The sequence below is a fragment of the Heteronotia binoei genome, chromosome 10, assembly GCF_032191835.1.
Source record: "Heteronotia binoei isolate CCM8104 ecotype False Entrance Well chromosome 10, APGP_CSIRO_Hbin_v1, whole genome shotgun sequence".
Classification (NCBI taxonomy): Eukaryota; Metazoa; Chordata; class Lepidosauria; order Squamata; family Gekkonidae; genus Heteronotia; species Heteronotia binoei.
The window spans coordinates 91276653-91298693 of NC_083232.1; the positions used below are offsets into that span (position 1 = coordinate 91276653).

The 22041-nt window shown below is 47.9% G+C and overlaps 1 protein-coding gene across 1 annotated transcript in view; it reads right to left on the minus strand.

The window, feature by feature from the left end:
- Window positions 1–8106: 8106 nt before the first annotated feature.
- The window catches only part of TNS3 (tensin 3), a 298608-nt gene continuing 284673 nt past the window's right edge, over window positions 8107–22041 (minus strand). The window contains exons 30-32 of the mRNA XM_060247769.1: window positions 17139–17207; window positions 15895–15921; window positions 8107–12334 (exon numbers count right to left, since the gene is read on the minus strand). Coding sequence (XP_060103752.1) covers window positions 12190–12334; window positions 15895–15921; window positions 17139–17207 — 241 coding nt within the window. The 3' untranslated portion in view covers window positions 8107–12189. The remainder of the gene's footprint in view (window positions 12335–15894; window positions 15922–17138; window positions 17208–22041) is intronic.

The following is a 22041-nucleotide window of genomic DNA, read 5'->3' on the forward strand; positions in this document are numbered from 1 at the left end:
TCAGACAGAGAGTTCCAACAATACTCTGTGGCTAATAACCATTGATGGACCTCTGCTCCATATGTTTATCCAATCCCCCCTTGAAGCCATCTATGCTTGTAGCTGCCATCACCTCCTGTGGCAGAAAATTCCACGTGTTAATCACCCTTTGGGTGAAGTACTTCCTTCTATCCATTCTAACCCGACTGCTCAGCAATTTCATTGAATGTCCACGAGTTCTCGTATTGTGAGAAAGGGAGAAAAGTGCTTCTTACTCTACCTTCTCTATCCTGTGCATAATCTTCTAAACCTCTATCATGTCACCCCGCAGTCGACGTTTCTCCAAGCTAAAGAGTCCCAAGCATTTTAACCTTTTTTCATACGGAAAGTGACCCAACCCTTTAAGCATTCTAGTTGCCCTTTTCTGCACTTTTTCCAATGCCATATCTTTTTTGAGATGTGGTGACCAGAATTGTACACAGTATTTCAAATGCGGCCACACCATCGATTTATAGAAGGGCATTATGATACTGACTTTTTTAAAATTCCCTTCCAATTCCAATTCCAAATTCCTTTATTGGCATAGAAATAAAAAGTACAGCATAGAAAATTTACATGTAGTTTCAGCTATAAAAACCAGTCAAACATCAAGAAGGGGAGCTAGTCTTTTGCTCCCTGATTGTTATGGCAGCGAAAAGGTACTTTGCAACTAGGCTTGTGATATGGGAACATTGGTCAGATAGTAGGAAAAAAAACTAACTTTGCTTCAGGTAATCCATAAAAATTAGACAGAATAGCTTTGATTATACTGTCCCTCATTTCTCCATAAAAATCACAATGAAGACATGGGCGACCATTTCAAGGTGCCTTCCATTACATGGGCAGACTCTATCCTGATAAGGGGTGTTGGCAAACCTCCCAGACAGTACCGCTGAGGGTAGAACATTGAGTCTTCCTAATTCCATGAATTTTGGGTGGGGGAAAACAACTACAGTGTTTCATTTGGGATTTTGTTCTTGCCTTCTGTAAGATGACATTTGTTCAGCTGGGAGGTGTTCCTGCCTCGTGCCTCCTGTGTGGGCACAAGAAGATACTGACAGCTAAGTCAAGCAAGCGCTCCAGGACACCGCTATCTTTGGTTACATAGCGTACAGGTTTCCCCCTGCTTCACATTTCCAGCCACAGGCAGGTGGTAAAAAAGGGTCAGAGTAGAAGTCTGCCGGGGAGAGGAATGCAGACAACAACAGAGCTGTAACAACCGTGTTTTGCAAACATTAACTCTGTCTGACAGACTGGAATGCAACCAAGGAGCAGCTGAAAACCTTTCCCAGTCGGGAGGCACCTAGCACAGAGTCCAGAATGCAAGGGTAAATAAGCCCATTCACATGGCAGTACAGAGGGCATCTTCTGCCCCACCCCACGACTGCTGTTAAAACCAAGGTCTACGAGTCGTCGTAAATCTGCCGAGGATTTTCCAGTAAATATTCAAGATGGATTCAAGATGGAACAAAGGGTGTTTTTACACTGACAGTTTGTGACTATCACCGCATTGGAAACTCACCTTTTACATTACCTAACGTTCTCACAACTGTTTTGCATCGTTGCTGTCCGAAGTATCTACATTTGTTTCAGTGACATGAGTTCTGGTGCTGCTGCTGCAACGTTTTTCTCAAAACTAGTTTTGATCCGGTCATTTCTCTACAGGCGTTTCAAACTTGTATTGTAGAAGTTTTCACACGTTTTAAAAGACTCCTCCAAAAGCCACAAGGTGCAGTAATTTGCATGAGAACTGACAGCACTTGAAATTTTTACATATCATTGCTTGCCTCATCTTGTAATTTAAATGTGTATTGTTTTTGCAGTGTTGACACCATTCCGTCTGCCCTCTGATCAGAGACCCCCCCCCCAACTGAAATGCTTTCAGCAGAAAATAGAGAAGTTTGGCTACGCAAAATGAGCAGAACAGATCCACGAATGTAAAAGGAAAATAATTAAAGAGGAACAGTGGCAGGCGATTTGAAGACTCAAAAACTCTGGATCAAACTGAATGTAAAAACACCCAATGTCGGCTGCTTTGAGGCCCCATTGGGGGAGAAAGGCGGAGAATAAACAAAGTACAAAAATAAGCATGCAACTGGAAATAAATTTGAGTTGAGTCTGGGGGCAAATATTTTCCAGCTTCAATGGGCTGCAGAATTTCAAGCTGCTGCTGCTATTGTGGATAATCCAGTTGCTTCATTTAGTTTTTGACTAGAAAACCACAATACATAAAATTCCCTGCAACAGTCACCTTTAGGTTGGATTACTGTAATGCCCTCTACGTTGGCCTACCTTCAAAATGGATCCAGAAGTTGCAACTGGTCCAGAATGCAGCAGCCCGGTCCATATGGGGACCCCTTTAAGTGCACACTTTCAACCAGTGCTCTGCTAGCTACACTGGCTCCAGGTTGAGTTTTGGTATTAACCTTCAAGGCCTTGAACGGTCTGGGGTCAGCATACCTTTGGGACCACCTCTCCCAATATACTCCAAAGAGAACTTTACTCTGGGAAGCAAAATCTCCTGGTGATCCTACGTTAGAAAGACTTTGACCAGGCCCCAGCCTGGTGGAACAGTTCCGCAGGGGCCTACAAGACAGATGTTCCGCCAAACTTATGGTTAAGGACATCAATGGTTTACCAGCAAGCCTGGCCTCCATTTCTCACCCTTCTTCACCCCCATGGGGACGTTATAAATAGACATCAGACACCATTAGAGGATTACCTTGTAGTACTGCATTGTTTTCTTGAACTTATTTGTGCTGTTTTATTGTTGACTAGCAGTAAGGCCCGTTGTGGGAATAAATCCAACAGCTGGTGGATGAGGAAGGTGTCGACAGGCACCCTTGGGTACCACGTTGGGGACCCCGGCCTAGATGTTAGCCTGTGTTCACTGAATTCCCTACACGTGTGGAGAGCCTGTGGCAGCACCAAGGCTTCTATGGCATGTCCCTGTACCTCTCCGTGTCTGCTTTGCAACCTAGAATTTTAACTGCCTGTAAAGACAGGGATGCCTTCTTCTAAAGGTAAAGAAGATGATGATATTGGATTTATATCCTGCTCTCCACTCCGAAGAGTCTCAGAGCGGCTCACAATCTCCTTGACCTTCCTCCCCCACAACAGACACCCTGTGAGGTGGGTGGGGCTGGAGAGGGCTCTCACAGCAGCTGCCCTTTCAAGGACAACCTCTGCCAGAGCTATGGCTGACCCAAGGCCATGCTAGGAGGTGCAAGTGGAGGAGTGGGGAATCAAACCTGGTTCTCCCAGATAAGAGTCCGCACACTTAACCACTGCACCAAACTGGCTCTCCTGTAAAGGTAGTCCCCTGTGCAAGAACCAGTTGTTTCTGACTCTGGGGTGACGTCGCTTTCACGGCAGACTTTTTACGGGGTGGTTTGCCATTGCCTTCCCCAGTCATCTACACTTTCCCCCCAGCAAGCTGGGTCCTCATTTGACCGACCTCGGAAGGATGGAAGCTGAGTCAACTACCTGAACCCAGCTTCCGCCGGGATTGAACTCAGGTCATGAGCAGAGAGTTCAGATTGCAGTACTGCAGCTTTACCACTCTGTGCCACGGGGCTCTTCTTCTAGGAGACCGCTATTTGGCAGAGGATATCCTTTGCTAAAGGGCACAGTCCCGAAGAAACTCATCCCGTTTGCGTGAGGAAGGAAAGTTTTAGAAATGCGTTTCCTGCTTCAACTCAGCAGAAATGAAGGCATGATGTCATAGCATAAGGAAGCCATCGTCTGGATTAACTGGAATGAACTGGGGATCCCAAAATATCCACTGTGGCTCTTCAGCGCGCAATTCTGAAGAGGAAAGATCTTCACACACATTGACATGAGTGCATTCATCCGACGAGGTATAGCCTCATAGGTAATAATAATAATAATAATATTTTATTTTTATATCCCGCCCTCCCCGCCAGGCGGGCTCAGGGCGGCTAACAGACATGGGAATCCCATGATTCACATAAAACAGCATAACAGACATGGGAGTCCCATGATTCACATAAAACAACATAACAGTTTAAATATCAGTTACAAATAAGTTATTTAAAATAGATAAAACATATAAAATAGGTGCTAAAATGTTGTAATCCTGATGTACATAAGATGGCTAAGTGTCTGCTCGTTAGTTAATCAGGTTCTGTCTCGAATGCCAACTGAAAAAGAAATGTTTTGCAAGCCCTGCGGAATTGGTTCAGGTCCCGCAGGGCTCGCACCATCTCTGGAAGGTCGTTCCACCAACGAGGGGCTATCACCGAGAAGGCCTGCTCCCTAGTAGCCTTCAACCTAGCTTCTCTTGGCCCAGGGATTGTTAGTAAGTTCTGGGAACCAGACCTCAGTGCTCTCCGGGGTACAATTCAATACAACCTACCGTGAAGTGCTTATACACAAGAGCACATCTGCCTCTCCCCCTCCCCCCAAATGGGAATTATGGAGCACTTTCTTCTGATTTACTGGAGGGTTGTTGTTGTTGTTGGTTTTTTTTTTGGGGGGGGGAGGTAGAGTTCTCACCATGTCACAGCCTACTTATAGTGACCCCGTAGGGTTTTCAAGGCAAGAGACGTTCAGAGGGTAGTTCTCCATTGCCGGCCTCAGTGTAGAGACCCTGGACTTCCTTGGGGGTCTCCCATCCAATTACTAGCCAAGGCTGACCCAGATTAGCTTTGGAGATCTGACAAGATTGGGTTAACCTGGACCATCCAGATCAGGGCAATAAAGGACACGGCACTTCGCTAATACAGAAAACCAACAGTAGAGTTTGAGAACTTGCTTGGTCATCTGATGGAAAAATCACCACGCAAAATGGTTGCATCACATATTACAGGGGCTTTATCACGTGGTAATGCATCCCTGCATTTCCCATATGGCTGTCTGGTCATTTGAACTAGTAATCTGGAGCTGGTCACAAAGAGTGAGTACATTCGTCCTCTGAACGGTGGCCAGTTTGGTGTAGTGGTGAAGTGTGTGGACTCTTATCTGGGAGAACCGGGTTTGATCCCCCCACTCCTCCACTTGCAGCTGCTGGAATGACTTTGGGTCAGCCACAGGTCTCGCAGAGCTGTCCTTGGAAGGGCAGCTTCTGGGAGAGCTCTCTCAGCTCCACCTACCTCACAGGGCGTCTGTTGTGGGGGCCGGGACAAGAGATTGTAAGCCGCTCTGAAACTCTGATTCCAAGGGAAGGGCAGGGTATCTACGATCTTCTTCTAATTGGAGGGCAGGCCCATAGCTAAGAGGCGCCCGGAAGGGCAGGTTGCTCCACCCAACCCCTCCTTCCACCTGTATGGCCGCTCCTTTCCCTGCCGCCACTCTTCCTGCTCTATTTTTGCTGCTGCCGCTCTCCCCACACTCTTGCTACCTCGTTTTTGCTGTCGCTGCTGTCCCCACCCCATTTTCACTGCCACCACTCTGTCTGTGCTTTTGCTGCCCCAAGACCCCTCCACCTACAATTTTATTCCCTGGGCCCCCAACCTAAAATTTTCTGGCTACAGGCCTATTGGAGGGCAGCCTGCCTACCTTACAGGGTGTCTGTTGTGGGGGAGGAAGGGACAGGAGATTGCAAGCTGCTCTGAGACTCTGATTCCAAGAGAAGGGAGGGGTATAAATCTACAGTCTTCTTCTAATTGGAGGGCAGCTCATATACCTCACAGGGTGTCTGTTGTGGGGGAGGAAAGGAAAGGAGATTGTAAGCTGATCTGAGATTCTGATTCCAAGAGAAGGGTGCGGTATAAATCTAATGTCTTCTTCTAATTCGAGAGCAGCTCATCTACCTCACAGGGTGTCTGTTGTGGGGGAGGAAGGGAAAGGAGATTGTAAGCTGCTCTGAGACTCTGATTCCAAGAGAAGGGTGGGGTATAAATCTAGTCTTCTTCTAATTCGAGAGCAGCTCATCTACCTCACAGGGTGTCTGTTGTGGGGGAGGAAGGGAAAGGAGATTGTAAGCTGCTCGGAGACTCTGATTCCAAGAGAAGGGTGGGGTATAAATCTAACGTCTTCTTTTAATTGGAGGGCAGCTCATCTACCTCACAGGGTGTCTGTTGTGGGGGAGGAAAGGAGATTGTAAACTGCTCTGAGACTGATTCCAAGAGAAGGTTGCGGTATAAATCTAAAGTCTTCTAATTCGAGAGCAGCTCATCTACCTCACAGGGTGTCTGTTGTGGGAGAGGAAGGGAAAGGAGATTGTAAGCTGCTCTGAGACTCTGATTCCAAGAGAAGAGTGGGGTATAAATCTACAGTCTTCTTCTAATTAGAGAGGAGCTCATCAACCTCACAGGGTGTCTGTTGTGGGGGAGGAAGGGAAAGGAGATTGTAAGCCGCTCTGAGATGCTGATTCCAAGAGAAGGGTGGGGTATAAATCTACAGTATTCTTCTAATTGGACAGCAGCCCATCTACCTCACAGGGTGTCTGTTGTGGGGGAGGAAGGGAAAGGAGATTGTAAGCTGCTCGGAGACTGATTCCAAGAGAAGGGTGGGGTATAAATCTACCGACTTCTTCTAATTGGAGGGGCATCTGATTTGCATGGAGAAAGTCCCAGGTTTAACCCCTGATCTCTCCTATTCAAGGGCCAGGTAGCAAGGGATGCAAAAGGCCTCTGGGAACACTTGCCAGGCAGAGAAAGGATCGGTCTGGTTCAGTAAAAAGCATGTTTACATACGAAGATTTTTATATTTTTCATTTAGGAATGGGTATTTTTTGAAGGTGGTGGTGCTTTTGCTGGAAAGCTGTACCTAATACTTATTTTATTCAATGTAAAGGTTTTACACAGGGGTCACTTTGTAGAAAAAGGAGGTGGTGGAGCTCATCCAGGGATTGTTATGCAGCTGCACCTACTATTCAATGGACAAGAGGTGGAACTCTCAGGAGGAGGAGGAACTCTCAGGAGGAGGTGGAACTCTCAGAAAGGCTCAGGAGCTGTGCTCCTGTGAGGCCTGGTTTTACAAAAGATTTTATAAACCAGGTTATCACTGATTCCCCTGAATTCCTGTTTGTTCATGTGTCCATGGAGGGACCTTCTCTGCTGAGCTGTCCCATCCCCCCCTTTAAAGGTATCTGTGCTAATGGCCGTTGGGCATGCTTGATCTTAGACAAAAGGCTGAGAAGGAATGGCCGTTATGTCAAAAGAACCAAAAACAGAGACCTCTGTAAAAAACCGACACTAAGTACCAGAGGCCGTACAAAAAGGCAAATGCAATTTTGGGCTATATCAATAGAAGTATGGTGTCTAGATCACGTGATGCGATAATATCGCTTTACTCTGCTCTGGTAAGACCTCACCTGGAGGATTGTGGTCAGTTTTGGGCACCACGTTTTAAGAAGCATATAGACAAGCTGGAACGGGTCCAGAGGAGGGCGACGAAGATGCTGAGGTGTCTGGACACCAAGTCCTATGAGGAAAGGTTGAAGGAGCTGGGGATGTTTAGCCTGGAGAGGAAGCGCCTATTCAGAAGCAGCTTTGAATACATAAGAACGTAAGAGGAGCCATGTTGGATCACGCCAATAAGAACATAAGAGGAGCCATGTTGGATCAGGCCAACGGCCCATCCAGTCCAACACTCTGTGTCACACAATGGCCAAAAAAACCCAGGTGCCATCAGGAGGTCCATCAGTAGGGCCAGGAAACCAGAAGCCCTCCCACAGTTGTCCCCCCCACCACATCACCAAGCATACAGAGCATCACTGCCCCAGGAAGAATTCCAACAATACGCTGTGGCTAATAGCCACTGATGGATGTCTGCTCCATACGCTTATCCAGTCCCCTTTTGAAGCTGTCTATGTTTTAAGCTGCCGCCACCTTCTGTGACAGTGAATTCCATGTGTTAATCACCCTTTGGGTGAAGAAGGACTTCCTTTTATCTGTTTTAACCCCTCTGCTCAGCAATCAAGAAGAGAGCAAACACGTATGAAGTATTTGCCCTAGTGAAGTCGACAAGGAAATGTCTGCGTGCATTCTTTGGGTCTGCAATGATGTCAGAATAGCAACCTCCCCCCACCCCAACCCCCCCAGCCTCAGTGCTTTTATGCCCACTGAGCCTAAACTTGACCCCCACCAGATGAAAGCAGATTCCAAGTACCGGTTTGTAGAATTAGATTTATAAAATTCTTATTTTTTTTTATTAGAATCTGAATAGAGGAGACATTTCAAAAAAAAAAAGCCAAGATAAATGACTATACATAGAATTTATAGAACATTCATTTACATGATGGGTATTTTTATACATGTTTTGGAGAAAGGCAAAAAAAAATCGCTACTATATAAGGCAGATAAGAAAACCTTTTCTTTAAAAAACGGATACTGTCGAATAAACAGGAACGGTTTCGTTATTAAAAAAAACAAACACATGCCACGCGATCCAGAGGACATGGCCCGCAAATGGCTTCACTGAAATAAAGGGGAAGCCGCGCAATGGCTATGCCCAACAGAAGGCACCCATGGCTTTTAGCCTCTTTTAAAATACATATATATATATTAACACTGTAGGAGTACAGTAGTACAATGAACAAGGAGGTTAATAGGAGCGTGGATAAATACAAGTGGCAACTTGCTGGCATTACCTGTGAGACTCAACACATATAACTGTCAAAAACCTGGGAAAGACAAAAAGTGCTCGATGCACCGCTGTAGTTCCCACAATCCCAAGTCAAGTGAATGTGTGTCTGGTGTCCTGTGCTTAAATGGTTGCATGTGTGTTCTGTACATCAAAACAGAGATTATGGTGCTACGCAGGCCAGAGAGGTTCCCTCGGTTACAATTTTTCATCCGTTATTCAATGCAGTTTCTACGTTCTGTGTCCCCCCCCCCCCACCCCACCTCAGCGCTGGGGTCATTGTGTCCCCCGAAGAGTTATTTCACTGGCCGTTGTGAAGGCAAAATATGACCTCAAGACGGCAAAAGTGATCTATTACTCACCAGCCTAACCGCCTATAGCACCAAACTTGATTCCAATCAATATCCGTCCTGCCGATGAAGTGAAATGTAGACAGCTGAAGTCACGTTCTCCCTACTGAGGAATTCATCAGCTGCAAAGAACATCCGGCTTGGTAAAGGAGAAAATGAGAGGGGAGCATCTCAAGGATTCATTTAATCAACACTTAATTCTGTATACCCCCGCTTTCAACTGGTCCCAAGGAACTACCGGAATGGCTACTGAAGTAGTTAGCGCTAAGCAGCGTTCCCTCTAAGCTGAGTTAGTGTGAGCTAGCCCACGGGTTTTTTTGCTGCCGGCTCACACATTTTTGTCTTAACTCAGGAAAAAATGGCCCCAGAGCAAACTAATTTATGCAGTAGCCAAATCACTTGCTCACAACTTTAATGCCAGTAGCTCACGAAGTAGAATTTTTGCTCACATGACTCCACAGCTTAGAGGGAGCATTGGTGCTAAGCCCGCCGAACTGCCATCAAAGGCTTAAAAACTGTGCAGAACTGGTTCGCTTGGCGAGTGTTTTAGATAGGACGATAAACGGGGGTCTCTTGTCTTGGGTGCTTCAAGAGTAGCTTTGCTTACGAGGTTCAAAACAGGCGGAAAGATGGCGACTGTATGAAACCCTGCCCAAAAGATACGCTCAGGAGTCTTTTCCTATTTCTGCCTAAACCAAAGAAAGCTATTTCAAAGGGTGTTGGGATTACAAACTGGGCGAGAACAGACTGGGCCCCCGTGAAGCTGTTCCTCTAGAAGGAAGGACTTTCCTCTGGAAGGAAGGACTTTCCTCTGGCCAGAAGGGCCCTCCCTCTGTCGGCAAGATGCATCTTAGGGGAAGGGTCCTTCCGCCAGGGGAAAGGGACTCTGCTCGCGAAACAGATCCAAGATACTCGACGCCGTGTTTATATGCGGTCTCTGAAAGGAGCAGTTTCTGCAGGAGTTAAGTGGAAAGCAATAGAAGCAGCCAATGGTTCAGAAAATGGAGCCCAGCACGCTCCGTCCAAGCTGAATGTGGACTGATAGGCAACACTTCCAGCATCTGAAAAGCCCAATGTTAGAGACAACACAATATACATAAATCTCATGAGCATCCTCAGGCCCTTCGATGTTTAGAATGTACTCGGTCAATATGCATTTGTTTCTTCTCCCCCCCCCCCCCCCCCGGTTCTGGATTTCAGCCTGTTCCTCAGCACCAAGAGAAACATGGCCGTCATGGTCCAATTGCTCTTCTATTTGGACTCCAAAGCTTTTATCGTTCACTTAGACAGACACGGAGCGGGCTAGGGATGCTGACGGAATGGGAAAACCCAACACACCAACACTACCTCTACAGCTGCCTAGATGTGTTCCCTTGTAGTGTGGGATCATACCATCGGATGGTGGCTTCCCCAGTCTGCTACATCTGGGTATGAAGGAGTCCCCAAGAACGATTCTCAAGCGACACCAAAGCCAATCTCTGAACATTAAAAAAAAGCCTTTGGAAGCGTCTAAAAATACTCCGCATTGAGGCTATGAGGTCACATGAAATGCGTCAGATTGTCCAAGAAGGGCATAACAATTCTCAGAATACCCAATAAGTGCACCAAAAATACAGATTACTCCCTTTGGGACTCTAAAAAAAAAAAAATCCCAGTTTTTGGTGGGTTTTTTTCTTTTTGAAAAAAGATTATCCTAAAACCCATTCGCATAAACTGCTATTTCAAAATAAAAAAAACTGTACAGTAGTGTAGTTGCTTTTAAAAGTAGAAAATGATAGGAATGCGCTTTCTGCAAAAGTAAGTGGACTTCCCCACTTTTTTTTTTTTACAGTGAGAATATGAAAACCCTATTTTTACTGCAAAGCACAAGCAGGCTGGCCGACGCACTGACGAGAGCCGTGTGTGGGTCTTTCACACGAGGCTGAGCAAAAACAAACGGCCAATGTCAAAGCTGGACTTTGGGAGAGTCTAAGTCAGCAAAGCTCAACAACATGTCCAGATTCAGGACATCTATACAACATACCGAGATCCATTTTACACTATAAATAATCTGGCAAAAGCACAAAAATACATCTATAATATACTATTTTCGATGTGCTTTTCCCTCATTTTTATCCTGCAATCAAAAACGTCACTTTCCCTGCTTAATTCTTCATATAAACGCAGCAACATTAAAACAAACGCACCACCCATTTCCCTCCCCGTCTCTCGTTTTGCCTTGTTCACCAACCCCTCTAGCCCTCAAGCAAGCCCAAAGTCTTTCTTACGCTTACACGCACAAGGCAAATCTCCCGAACCACATCTTTCTCACTTGCTGGCTTTCCCTCCTCCCTCCCTCCTCTCTCTCTCTCTCTCTGCACCTTCCCAAACGAACCTGCATCAATCTCCTCCACACATACCTTATTCCCCTTTAAGCTTGACTTCTATTGCTGTCATAAAAACAAAAGGAAGAGCCCGAAGGAACTACAGCTACCATCGATGGAACTATGGCCAAGCATTTAGCAGCAGAAGTCCATCAGCCCGGTTGAGGCGTGCTCCCAAACCCACTTTCCAAAGATAACGCAAATGCAAAGGCAGGTGCTCGCAAAGGGGAAGCATGGACAAAGGGAAAAGATGCTCATTATAACCACACGCGTACGCACTGATTCTCTGCTACAAATGCACTCCCCACAGACTACCGGCTGGGCCTTACTTCTGGTTTATGAGGAAAGAAAAGATTTTAAAGCAATGTTTGCGGGGGCATTTTTGGGGAAGTGGACAGTGGAAGGGTTTCTGGCCTGTGTGCTGTCATCTGCCAATTCTCCCTTGCCAGTGTCCCTCTACACTGCAGTTAGGGGCTCTGCAATTCCTTTACAATGGAGAGTTCCACCCTCAGAGCGTGCAAATCCTTCTAGTAAGATGTGCACACCAGAACGATCTGCCTTGCTGAATGGGAGAACAGCTTCTCCGCCATCTCACCCGCAGGCTCCCACCCCTACCCCCTACCCGGAGGAAACAAATCAGAAGGCTGAAAACTGCTAGGAAGTGGACTTCAACTCTCAACTTCCCTCTTCTTTCCCATGGCTGGTTCCAAAGCGGGCTTCCGGCTCCTTTCTCCCCCAAACGCTGCAAATGATCCGATAAGTTTATCAAAGAACGGGCTTCCGGTATTGCTATAAAACGCGCTCCTTGTATTGCTATGCAGAAAAAAAAATGTCTTCCAGGGAAATGATGAGGTGCAGAGACCAGCTTCATCCCGGCCACCTTCCCGGGAGCTCCCGAAGGACCGTTTTCAGTTCTTCTTCTGGGAACCTATCATGACCTTTGATACAAAGTTTACGATGGCGCTGGCAGGCTGCTCCGGGTCGTGCTCTGCAAACAGGTGGCACACGTTGTCCGTGGCGCTGCCTTGTTTCCTCGCGACAAAGCCAAAGACCCTGCAGAGAGCACAGAGCAAGGAGGAGTGGGGGGTTCATTCATTCATTCATTTATTTAATTTATATCCCGCCCTCCCTGCCAAAGGCAGGCTCAGGGTGGCTCACAGATCAAGAGTCAAGGAGGAACGGTGGCTCAGTGGCAGAGAATCTGCTTGGGAAGCGGAAGGTCCCAGGTTCAATCCCCGGCATCTCCAAAAAAGGGTCCAGGCAAGGAGGCGTGAAGAACCTAGCTTGAGACCCTGGAGAGCCATGAATGGGGCTGTGGCTCAGTGGTAGAGCATCTGCTTGGGAAGCAGAAGGTCCCAGGTTCAATCCCCAGCATCTCCAAATAAAAAGAGTCCAGGAAAATAGGTGTGAAAAACCTCAGCTTGAGACCCTGGAGAGCCTTGAATGGGGCTGTGGCTCAGTGGTAGAGCATCTGCTTGGTAAGCAGAAGGTCCCATGTTCAATCCCCAGCATCTCCAACTATAAAGGGTCCAGGCAAGTAGGCATGAAAAACCTCAGCTTGAGACCCTGGAGAGCCGCTGCCAGTCTGAGAAGACAATACTGACTTTGATGGACCAAAGGTCTGATTCAGTATAAGGCAGCTTCATATGTTCATATATGTGCACACGATCGGATTAGCGGGACCAAACAAGATAAAACAACAGTCAAAACATAAGAACTTAAGGACAATTATTAAAACATCCACAGGTGGTAGTCCAGTAGTTTCAGACAACTATTAGAATGCTAATGGTGGTAAGCAGCGACATGGTCGATATTCGAAGTACTAAGAGGTCCCCGGATCACCACAGCGCGATGTGATAGAACCCTTGGTAGTATTTTATGGGCCTGTCCCGTTGCTGCAGGTGTTGCCGTTACGAAAATGCCTGGCGGGAGAGTGCCATTCTGCAAGCCCTGCAGAAACTGTGAGAGCTCTCGCAGGGCCCCCGACCTCCTCCGGCAACTCATCCCACCAGCTACGGGCAGCAACGGAAAAGGCCCTGGCTCTAGTTGATTTAAGCCTAACTTTTCTGATGCTGGGAACTGTCAGCAGGTTTTGAGACCCAGACCGAAGTGCTTGCTGGGGCATATTCAGGGGTTAGAGCAGTGTTTCTCAACCTGTGGGTCGTGGGCCAATCCCCCCCACCCCCCAACGGCTGGCCTCACCCTTTCCGCTGATCTCTTTTGTATTTTGGAAATACAAAAAGGTGGGACCCTGAAATGAGTATTTTCCATGTCACACATAAGTTGGCATTTTTTATTCACTTTACGGTTAATAAGAGCGAGTTCTTTAGAACCTTAGTGGGGATTAGAGGAAATAACAGAATCAGGCCTTTTTTGTAGCAAGGACTCCTTTGCATATCAGGCCACGCACCCCTGATGTAGCCAATCCTCCTGGAGCTTACAGTAGGCCCTGTAAGCTCTTGGAGGATTGGCTGCATCAGGGGTGTGCGGCCTAATATGCAAAGGAGTTCCTGCTACAAAAAAATAAAACCCTGCATAGAATAGAATCACAGAGTAATGAGAAGGGGCAAGGGCTGGAATGGAAACTCCATATGCAAAGGCTTTGCATGTCAGAATCAGTGTTCCCTCTAAAGCCCTATATGGCCGAGGCCCTGCCCACCTTAGGGACCGCCTCTCCCCACACGTTCCCCAGAGAGCACTAAGATCTAGTTCTCAAAGCCTTCTAAGGATCCCTGGACCAAAAGAGGCCAAACTAAGAGTAACAAGAGAGCAGGCCTTTTCTGTAATGGCCCCCCACTGGTGGAACCAATTGCCGGAGGAAGTGCGAGCCCTGCGGGACTTTAATCAATTCCGCAGGGCTTGCAAAACCACTCTCTTTCTGCAAGCATATGAGGAACCCTGAAAGCGATATCTCGCCATCGAAATACGTCAACTGAATATAGCACCTTAACTTAATTTTAGCTGTAATTTAATGTAACTGTTTTAACTGTATGTATTAATTGTATTTTAAAATTGTTTTATAAATCATGGTATACCATGTCATGTTAGCCGCCCTGAGCCTGCTCCGGCGGGAAGGGTGGGATATAAATAAAAGTTTATTATTATTATTATAAGCTGAGTTAGGTTTTTAGCTTCCAGCTCACACCTTTTTGTCTTAGCTCAGGAAGGATGACCCCAGAGCACACTAATTTATGCAGGAGCTCACAACTTTAATGCCAGGAGCTCACAAAGTAGAATTTTTGCTCACAGGACTCTGCAGCTTAGAGGGAACATTGGTCAGAATGCCACTTCCTTGAGGTTCACACTGGAGGCGGCTGGGCCCCTTTGTGTGACGTTTGTCGGTTTCGCCGGAACAACTGATCAGCCACGGCAGAAAATGGAACTGGATGGGTGCCAAGGTCACAGTTTGCCTCGAGCGCAAGGCCTGGATGGGTCACCCTACCAAATTAATTTGGACTGCTGGGTCACCATACCAAAAAGGCTGGGAACCGCTGGGTTCGAGAACAGAGGAGTGCCATACTGGAGAACCCATAACTGAGACGAACAGGGGCACTGTGCCGTGGCCTGTCGTTGAGTCATGACCACAGAATTCCTTGGTGGTCTCCCATCTGACCGAAGCTGGCCCTGATTAGCTTCCAACACCTGGTAAGTTCGGGCTAGCCTGGGCCATCCAGGTGAGGTGGGTACAGTTAGAAGCCATATGCAAAATACAGCTAGGCCCTGTTCAGACGCACAGTATAATCAGATGTCGCTGCTGTTTCCTTCCGGATTTAAAGTGGTTGATCAGACAGCAACATCTGCCTCCCGGTATTAACTCCTGGTAGCCCCCCCAAATCCTTCTCAGGACTGGATTATTTTGGAAGAAGAAGAAGAAGAAGAAGAAGAAGAAGAAGAAGAAGAAGAAGAAGAAGAAGAAGAAGAAGAAGAAGAAGAAGAAGAAGAAGAAGAAGAAGAAGAAGAAGAAGAAGAAGAAGAAGAAGAAGAAGAAGAAGAAGAAGAAGAAGAAGATGATGATGATATTGGATTTATATCCCGCCCTCCACTCTGAAGAGTCTCAGAGCGGCTCACAATCTCCTTTACATTCCTCCCCCACAACAGTCACCCTGTGAGGTGGGTGATCCTCTGTGGTGTTTTTTTGAGTTCTCCGGTTTCACCTCGTAGTTTTCTCCATCTGGATAGTTCTGCTGCGATATTAACCTCCGGATGTCTGAAGGCTGTCTCAGAGCAAAAGGAGCCTCAGACATCCGGTTATGGTCGCCATTTTTTTTACTACTTAACGATATGTGCATAACCACATAATGTTTTAATCTATGCGCATGCGCATAATGCGCACACGCGCATAATAGTGGAGGGGGAAAAAAGAACTGTGTGATGCCGTTGTGTGGACGGCAGAAGACGGTTTCACCATGGAGCGATTCGAATTGCAGTACGGCAGTCTGATCGATAATATCCGGAACACAGATATTCGGAACAGAACCGGGTCAGTTTAACATGAACTCAACACGCTGTGTGAACAGGGCCCTAGAAGCATTGTTTCCAACTATCAAAAAGAAGACGCTCGCGTTACGCGAGTCACAGATCCTTTCACACGGTAAAAACCAAAGTCGACTTACTTTGCTGAAGGCCCGTCTTTCGTCCACCTTGTTGCATCAAGGCAACAAACAACGGAAGAATTGGAGAGATGGAGGCAGGAATGAAGAGACAAATATTTTTATTAGTTTTTCTTCTTAGTCTTGAAGCAAAATGTAAACACTGCATTGTTCAGGTCTACAACTATCTTCAATAATATCAATCCTCATTTCTTTAGGGTTAGCGTTTAACGCAAGACAGGATAGTCCCACCGGCAAAGCCAGTGATGAAATTAAGGCGGGATGCTAGTGAATGCATATATATAAGAGGTTAGCCATTACATGCGCGCCCAACTCTCTGGTGCGAGATACGTTCAAAACATTGAATGGTTACAAAGCAGACATTCTCGCACTAAGAAATTCCTTCGCAAAACACTCTTAACAGAGCCCCGTGGCGCAGAGGGTTAAAGCTGCAGTACTGCAGTCCTAAGCTCTGCTCACGACTGAGTTTGATCCCCGGCGGAAGCTGGGTTCTCAGGTAGCCGGCTCGAGGTGACTCAGCCTTCCATCCTTCCGAGGTTGGTAAAATGAGTCCCCAGCTTGCTGGGGGGAAACTGTAGACGACTGGGGAAGGCAATGGCAAACCACCCCATAAAAAGTCTGCCGTGAAAACATTGTGAATGCAGCGTCACCTCAGAGTTGGAAATGACTGGTGTTTGCACAGCGGACCTTTCCTTTCCTTTGCTATAATATATATATGCAGGAATGGGGATCATGGGAAAAAATGCAATGAGACAGAAGCCAAATTACCATTTAAATTCTGGTCTATGCAGAGTGTTAAAGCTGCAGTACTGCAGTCCTAAGCTCTGCTCACGACTGAGTTTGATCCCCGCGGAAGCTGGGTTCTCAGGTAGCCGGCTCGAGGTTGACTCAGCCTTCCATCCTTCCGAGGTCGGTAAAATGAGTCCCCAGCTTGCTGGGGGGAAACTGTAGACGACTGGGGAAGGCAATGGCAAACCACCCCGTAAAAAGTCTGCAGCGGAAACGTTGTGAAAGCAACGTCACCCCAGAGTTGGAAATGACTGGTGTTTGCACAGGGGACCTTTCCTTTCCTTTTCCTTAACAGACAGCCATGACTTTGGGAGGCAGGCACTGCCAGAGGGCCCAAATACTTTCGTTTCCAAGCAGTGCAGCAGGCGGTTCAGTACAAAGCAACAACAGAACAGAGCATCAACACGGCAAGGGAACCTGACATGCACGAGAAAGAAAAAGCCCTCCATCATCCTTACTTCCTGTCCTGCGGGTCCAAAGCGCAGAAAATCACCGTGTTGACTGGATAGTGCCTTCTGAAGAACAGCCTGGGAAAAGACGAGAGAGGCAGACGCCCAACAGGCTGAGTAACGCGGACGGTTATTTGCAGGTGGACTTACTAAAAGTCTCAGGCTCCAGAGACTGGTTTGTGTATGGACTAAGAAAACCGGAAGATTAACGAAAAGCACTGAAATAAATTTATAAATGCAAGTTAATTATTCAAGAAACTTTTTACACGACCGTATCTCTTCACAATATACAACAATTCATGGACGCAGAAGTCGACGTGCTGAGAGTTTTCTCCAGCATTAGCGCTACATAAGAACATAAGAGAAGCCATGTTAGATCAGGCCAATGGCCCATCCAGTCCAACACTCTGTGTCACATAAGAACATAAGAGAAGCCATGTTAGATCAGGCCAATGGCCCATCCAGTCCAACACTCTGTGTCACATAAGAACATGAGAAGCCTTGTTAGATCAGGCCAATGGCCCATCCAGTCCAACACTCTGTGTCACATAAGAACATAAGAGAAGCCATGTTAGATCAGGCCAATGGCCCATCCAGTCCAACACTCTGTGTCACATAAGAACATAAGAGAAGCCATGTTAGATCAGGCCAATGGCCCATCCAGTCCAACACTCTGTGTCACATAAGAACATAAGAGAAGCCATGTTAGATCAGGCCAATGGCCCATCCAGTCCAACACTCTGTGTCACATAAGAACATAAGAGAAGCCATGTTAGATCAGGCCAATGGCCCATCCAGTCCAACACACTGTGTCACACAGTGGCAAAATTTTTTTTGTGGCTAATAGCCACTGATGGACTTCTGCTCCATATTTTTATCTAAACCCCTCTTGAAGGTGGCCATGCTTGTGGCCGCCACCACCTCCTGTGGCAGTGAATTCCACATGTTAATCACCCTTTGGGTGAAGAAGTACTTCCTTTTATCCGTTTTAACCTGTCTGCTCAGCAATTTCATCGAATGCCCACGAGTTCTTGTATTGTGAGAAAGGGAGAAAAGGACTTCTTTCTCTACTTTCTCCATCCCATGCATTATCTTGTAAACCTCTATCATGTCACCCCGCAGTCGACGTTTCTCCAAGCTAAAGAGTCCCAAGCGTTTCAACCTTTCTCATAGGGAAAGTGCTTCAGCCTTTAATCATTCTAGTTGCCCTTTTCTGGACTTTCTCCAATGCTATAATATCCTTTTTGAGGTGCAGCAACCAGAACTGCACAGTACTCCAAATGAGACCGCACCATCGATTTATACAGGGGCATTATGATACTGGCTGATTTGTTTTCAATTCCCTTCCTAATAATTCCCAGCATGTCGTGTTGTTGGGAAAAGCGGGATACGTCTCTTTGACAAAAGAATTGTTGAAACAGTATTACAGGCGCTTTACTGTCAGAGGCTGTTGGCTACCCACTGTATACAAAGAAAGCTTGACCAAAGAATGAAGCTTTAATGCAGCATCTTTGAAAAGAAAATAACCTTTGAGCAATCCAAACCGACTGCATGCGAAACACTTTCGGCAGTGGCACTTTCATTAACCCGCAGAGTCCGGCGAATGGTTTACAAGCGTTTCGAGGTCGGAAACTGACACAATGAATGGCAATTAACTTCTTAAATTTTCTCCCTACGCATCGACTCTGGTGCTCATAAATTGTTGTATATTGCGAAGTGGTACGGTTTTGTAAAATGTTTCTTGAATAATTAACTTGCATTTATAAATTTATTTCAGTGCTTTTCGTTAATTTTCCACACTTTTCTTAGTCCATACACAATCTGGTTGGCTGAAACTGGCCAACAGCCCAAGCAAAAGAATACCTTCACTTGGGCTGTTGGCGAAAGAACGTAACGGACACTGTCCTTCCCTCCTCCACGTGGCTCAAGCGTCCGGCATCCATATGCCCCGCGGTAGCTGCAATCTACCCTTGACGGCTTCCACCAACGGGTTTGATTCCCCACTCCTCCACTTTCACCTGCTGGCATGGCCTTGGGTCAGCCACAGCTCTGGCAGAGGTTGTCCTTGAAAGGGCAGCTACTGTAAGAGCTCTCTCAGCCCCACCTACCTCACAGGGTGTCTGTTGTGGGGAGGAAGATATAGGCGATTGTAAGCCGCTCTGAGCCTCTGATTCAGAGAGAAGGGCGGGGTATAATTCTGCAGTCTTCTTAATTTACTTTGGTGACGGTAAATCCCTGCCAAGTCACCGACTTACAGCAACCCTATAGGGCGCTCAGGGTAAGAGACGAACAGGGATGGATCACCACTGCCTGCCTCTGTGTAGCGACTGTGGATGCCCGTCTGAGCCCCTAACCGGGTCAACCCCGCTTTGCTTCTGAGATCGGATGAGACCGGGCTTATTCATTTAAGGAAACGTATATGCAGCAAGCAGCCCCGTGGCACAGTGGTAAAGCTGCACTACTGCAGTCTGAGCTCTCTGCTCACAACCAGTGTTCCCTCTAAGCTGAGTTAGTGTGAGCCAGTTCACAGATTTTTAGCCTCCAGCTCACACGTTTTTCTCTTAGCTCAGGAAGGATGGCCCCAGAGCACGCTAATTTATGCAGGCGCTCACAATTTGAATGCTGGTAGTTCACAAGTAGAATTTTTGTTCACAAGACTCTGCAGTTTAGAGGGACCACTTAGAGGAAGAGCCTGGTTAAGTGCATGGGCTCTTATCTGGGAGAACTGGGTTTGGTTCCCCACTCCTCCACTTGCACCTGCTGGGATGGCCTTGGGTTAGCCACAGCTCTCATAAGAACATAAGAGAAGCCATGCTGGATCAGGCCAATGGCCCATCCAGTCCAACACTCTGTGTCACACAGTGGCCACAGAGGTTGTCCTTGGAAGGGCAGCTGCTGTGAGAGCCCTCTCCAGCCCCACCCACCTCACAGGATGTCTGTTGTGGGGGAGGAAGGTAAAGGAGATTGTAGGCCGCGCTGAGCCTCTGTCCTTGAAAGGGCAGCTGCTGTGAGAGCCCTCTCCAGCCCCACCCACCTCACAGGGTGTCTGTTGTGGGGGAGGAAGGTAAAGGAGATTGTAGGCCGCTCTGAGCCTCTGTCCTTGAAAGGGCAGCTGCTGTGAGAGCCCTCTCGGCCCCACCCACCTCAAAGGGTGTCTGTTGTGGGGGAGGAAGGCAAAGGAGATTGTAGGCCGCTCTGAGCCTCTGTCCTTGAAAGGGCAGCTGCTGTGAGAGCCCTCTCCAGCCCCATCCACCTCACAGGGTGTCTGTTGTGGGGGAGGAAGGCAAAGGAGATTGTAGGCCGCTCTGAGCCTCTGTCCTTGAAAGGGCAGCTGCTGTGAGAGCCCTCTCCAGCCCCACCCACCTCACAGGGTGTCTGTTGTGGGGGAGGAAGGTAAGGAGATTGTAGGCCGCTCTGAGCCTCTGTCCTTGAAAGGGCAGCTGCTGTGAGAGCCCTCTCCAGCCCCACCCACCTCACAGGATGTCTGTTGTGGGGGAGGAAGGTAAAGGAGATTGTAGGCCGCGCTGAGCCTCTGTCCTTGAAAGGGCAGCTGCTGTGTGAGAGCCCTCTCCAGCCCCACCCACCTCACAGGGTGTCTGTTGTGGGGGAGGAAGGTAAAGGAGATTGTAGGCCGCTCTGAGCCTCTGTCCTTGAAAGGGCAGCTGCTGTGAGAGCCCTCTCGGCCCACCCACCTCAAAGGGTGTCTGTTGTGGGGGAGGAAGGCAAAGGAGATTGTAGGCCGCTCTGAGCCTCTGTCCTTGAAAGGGCAGCTGCTGTGAGAGCCCTCTCCAGCCCCCATCCACCTCACAGGGTGTCTGTTGTGGGGGAGGAAGGCAAAGGAGATTGTAGGCCGCTCTGAGCCTCTGTCCTTGAAAGGGCAGCTGCTGTGAGAGCCCTCTCCAGCCCCACCCACCTCACAGGATGTCTGTTGTGGGGGAGGAAGGTAAAGGAGATTGTAGGCTGCGCTGAGCCTCTGTCCTTGAAGGGGCAGCTGCTGTGAGAGCCCTCTCCAGCCCCCACCCACCTCACAGGGGTGTCTGTTGTGGGGGAGGAAGGCAAAGGAGATTGTAGGCCGCTCTGAGCCTCTGTCCTTGAAAGGGCAGCTGCTGTGAGAGCCCTCTCCAGCCCCACCCACCTCACAGGGTGTCTGTTGTGGGGGAGGAAGGTAAAGGAGATTGTAGGCCGCTCTGAGCCTCTGTCCTTGAAAGGGCAGCTGCTGTGAGAGCCCTCTCCAGCCCCACCCACCTCACAGGATGTCTGTTGTGGGGGAGGAAGGTAAAGGAGATTGTAGGCCGCGCTGAGCCTCTGTCCTTGAAAAGGGCAGCTGCTGTGAGAGCCCTCTCCAGCCCCACCCACCTCACAGGGTGTCTGTTGTGGGGGAGGAAGGTAAAGGAGATTGTAGGCCGCTCTGAGCCTCTGTCCTTGAAAGGGCAGCTGCTGTGAGAGCCCTCTCCAGCCCCACCCACCTCACAGGATGTCTGTTGTGGGGGAGGAAGGTAAAGGAGATTGTAGGCCGCGCTGAGCCTCTTGTCCTTGAAAGGGCAGCTGCTGTGAGAGCCCTCTCCAGCCTCACCCACCTCACAGGGTGTCTGTTGTGAGGGAGGAAGGGAAAGGAGATTGTGAGCCCCTCTGAGACTTTGGAGTGGAGGGCTGGATATAAATCTAATATCTTCTTCTTCTTCTAAAATAAGTCACTAAAAAGCAATCCGCCACCATGAAAACTGGTCACCTCAAAAGCATTACAAAAACCAAAACAAAACTGCACACACAAATGTAACAAAGTGAAAATGCCTGCGTATCACACCCGCACACTCCCTAGTGGCCGGCCGGCTGTCGTTCCTTTACGGGGTTTGCCGGGTAATGTCTGCAATGGCTCCTCCTCCCCTTCCCAGGGATGCCTGCAGAACCCGCT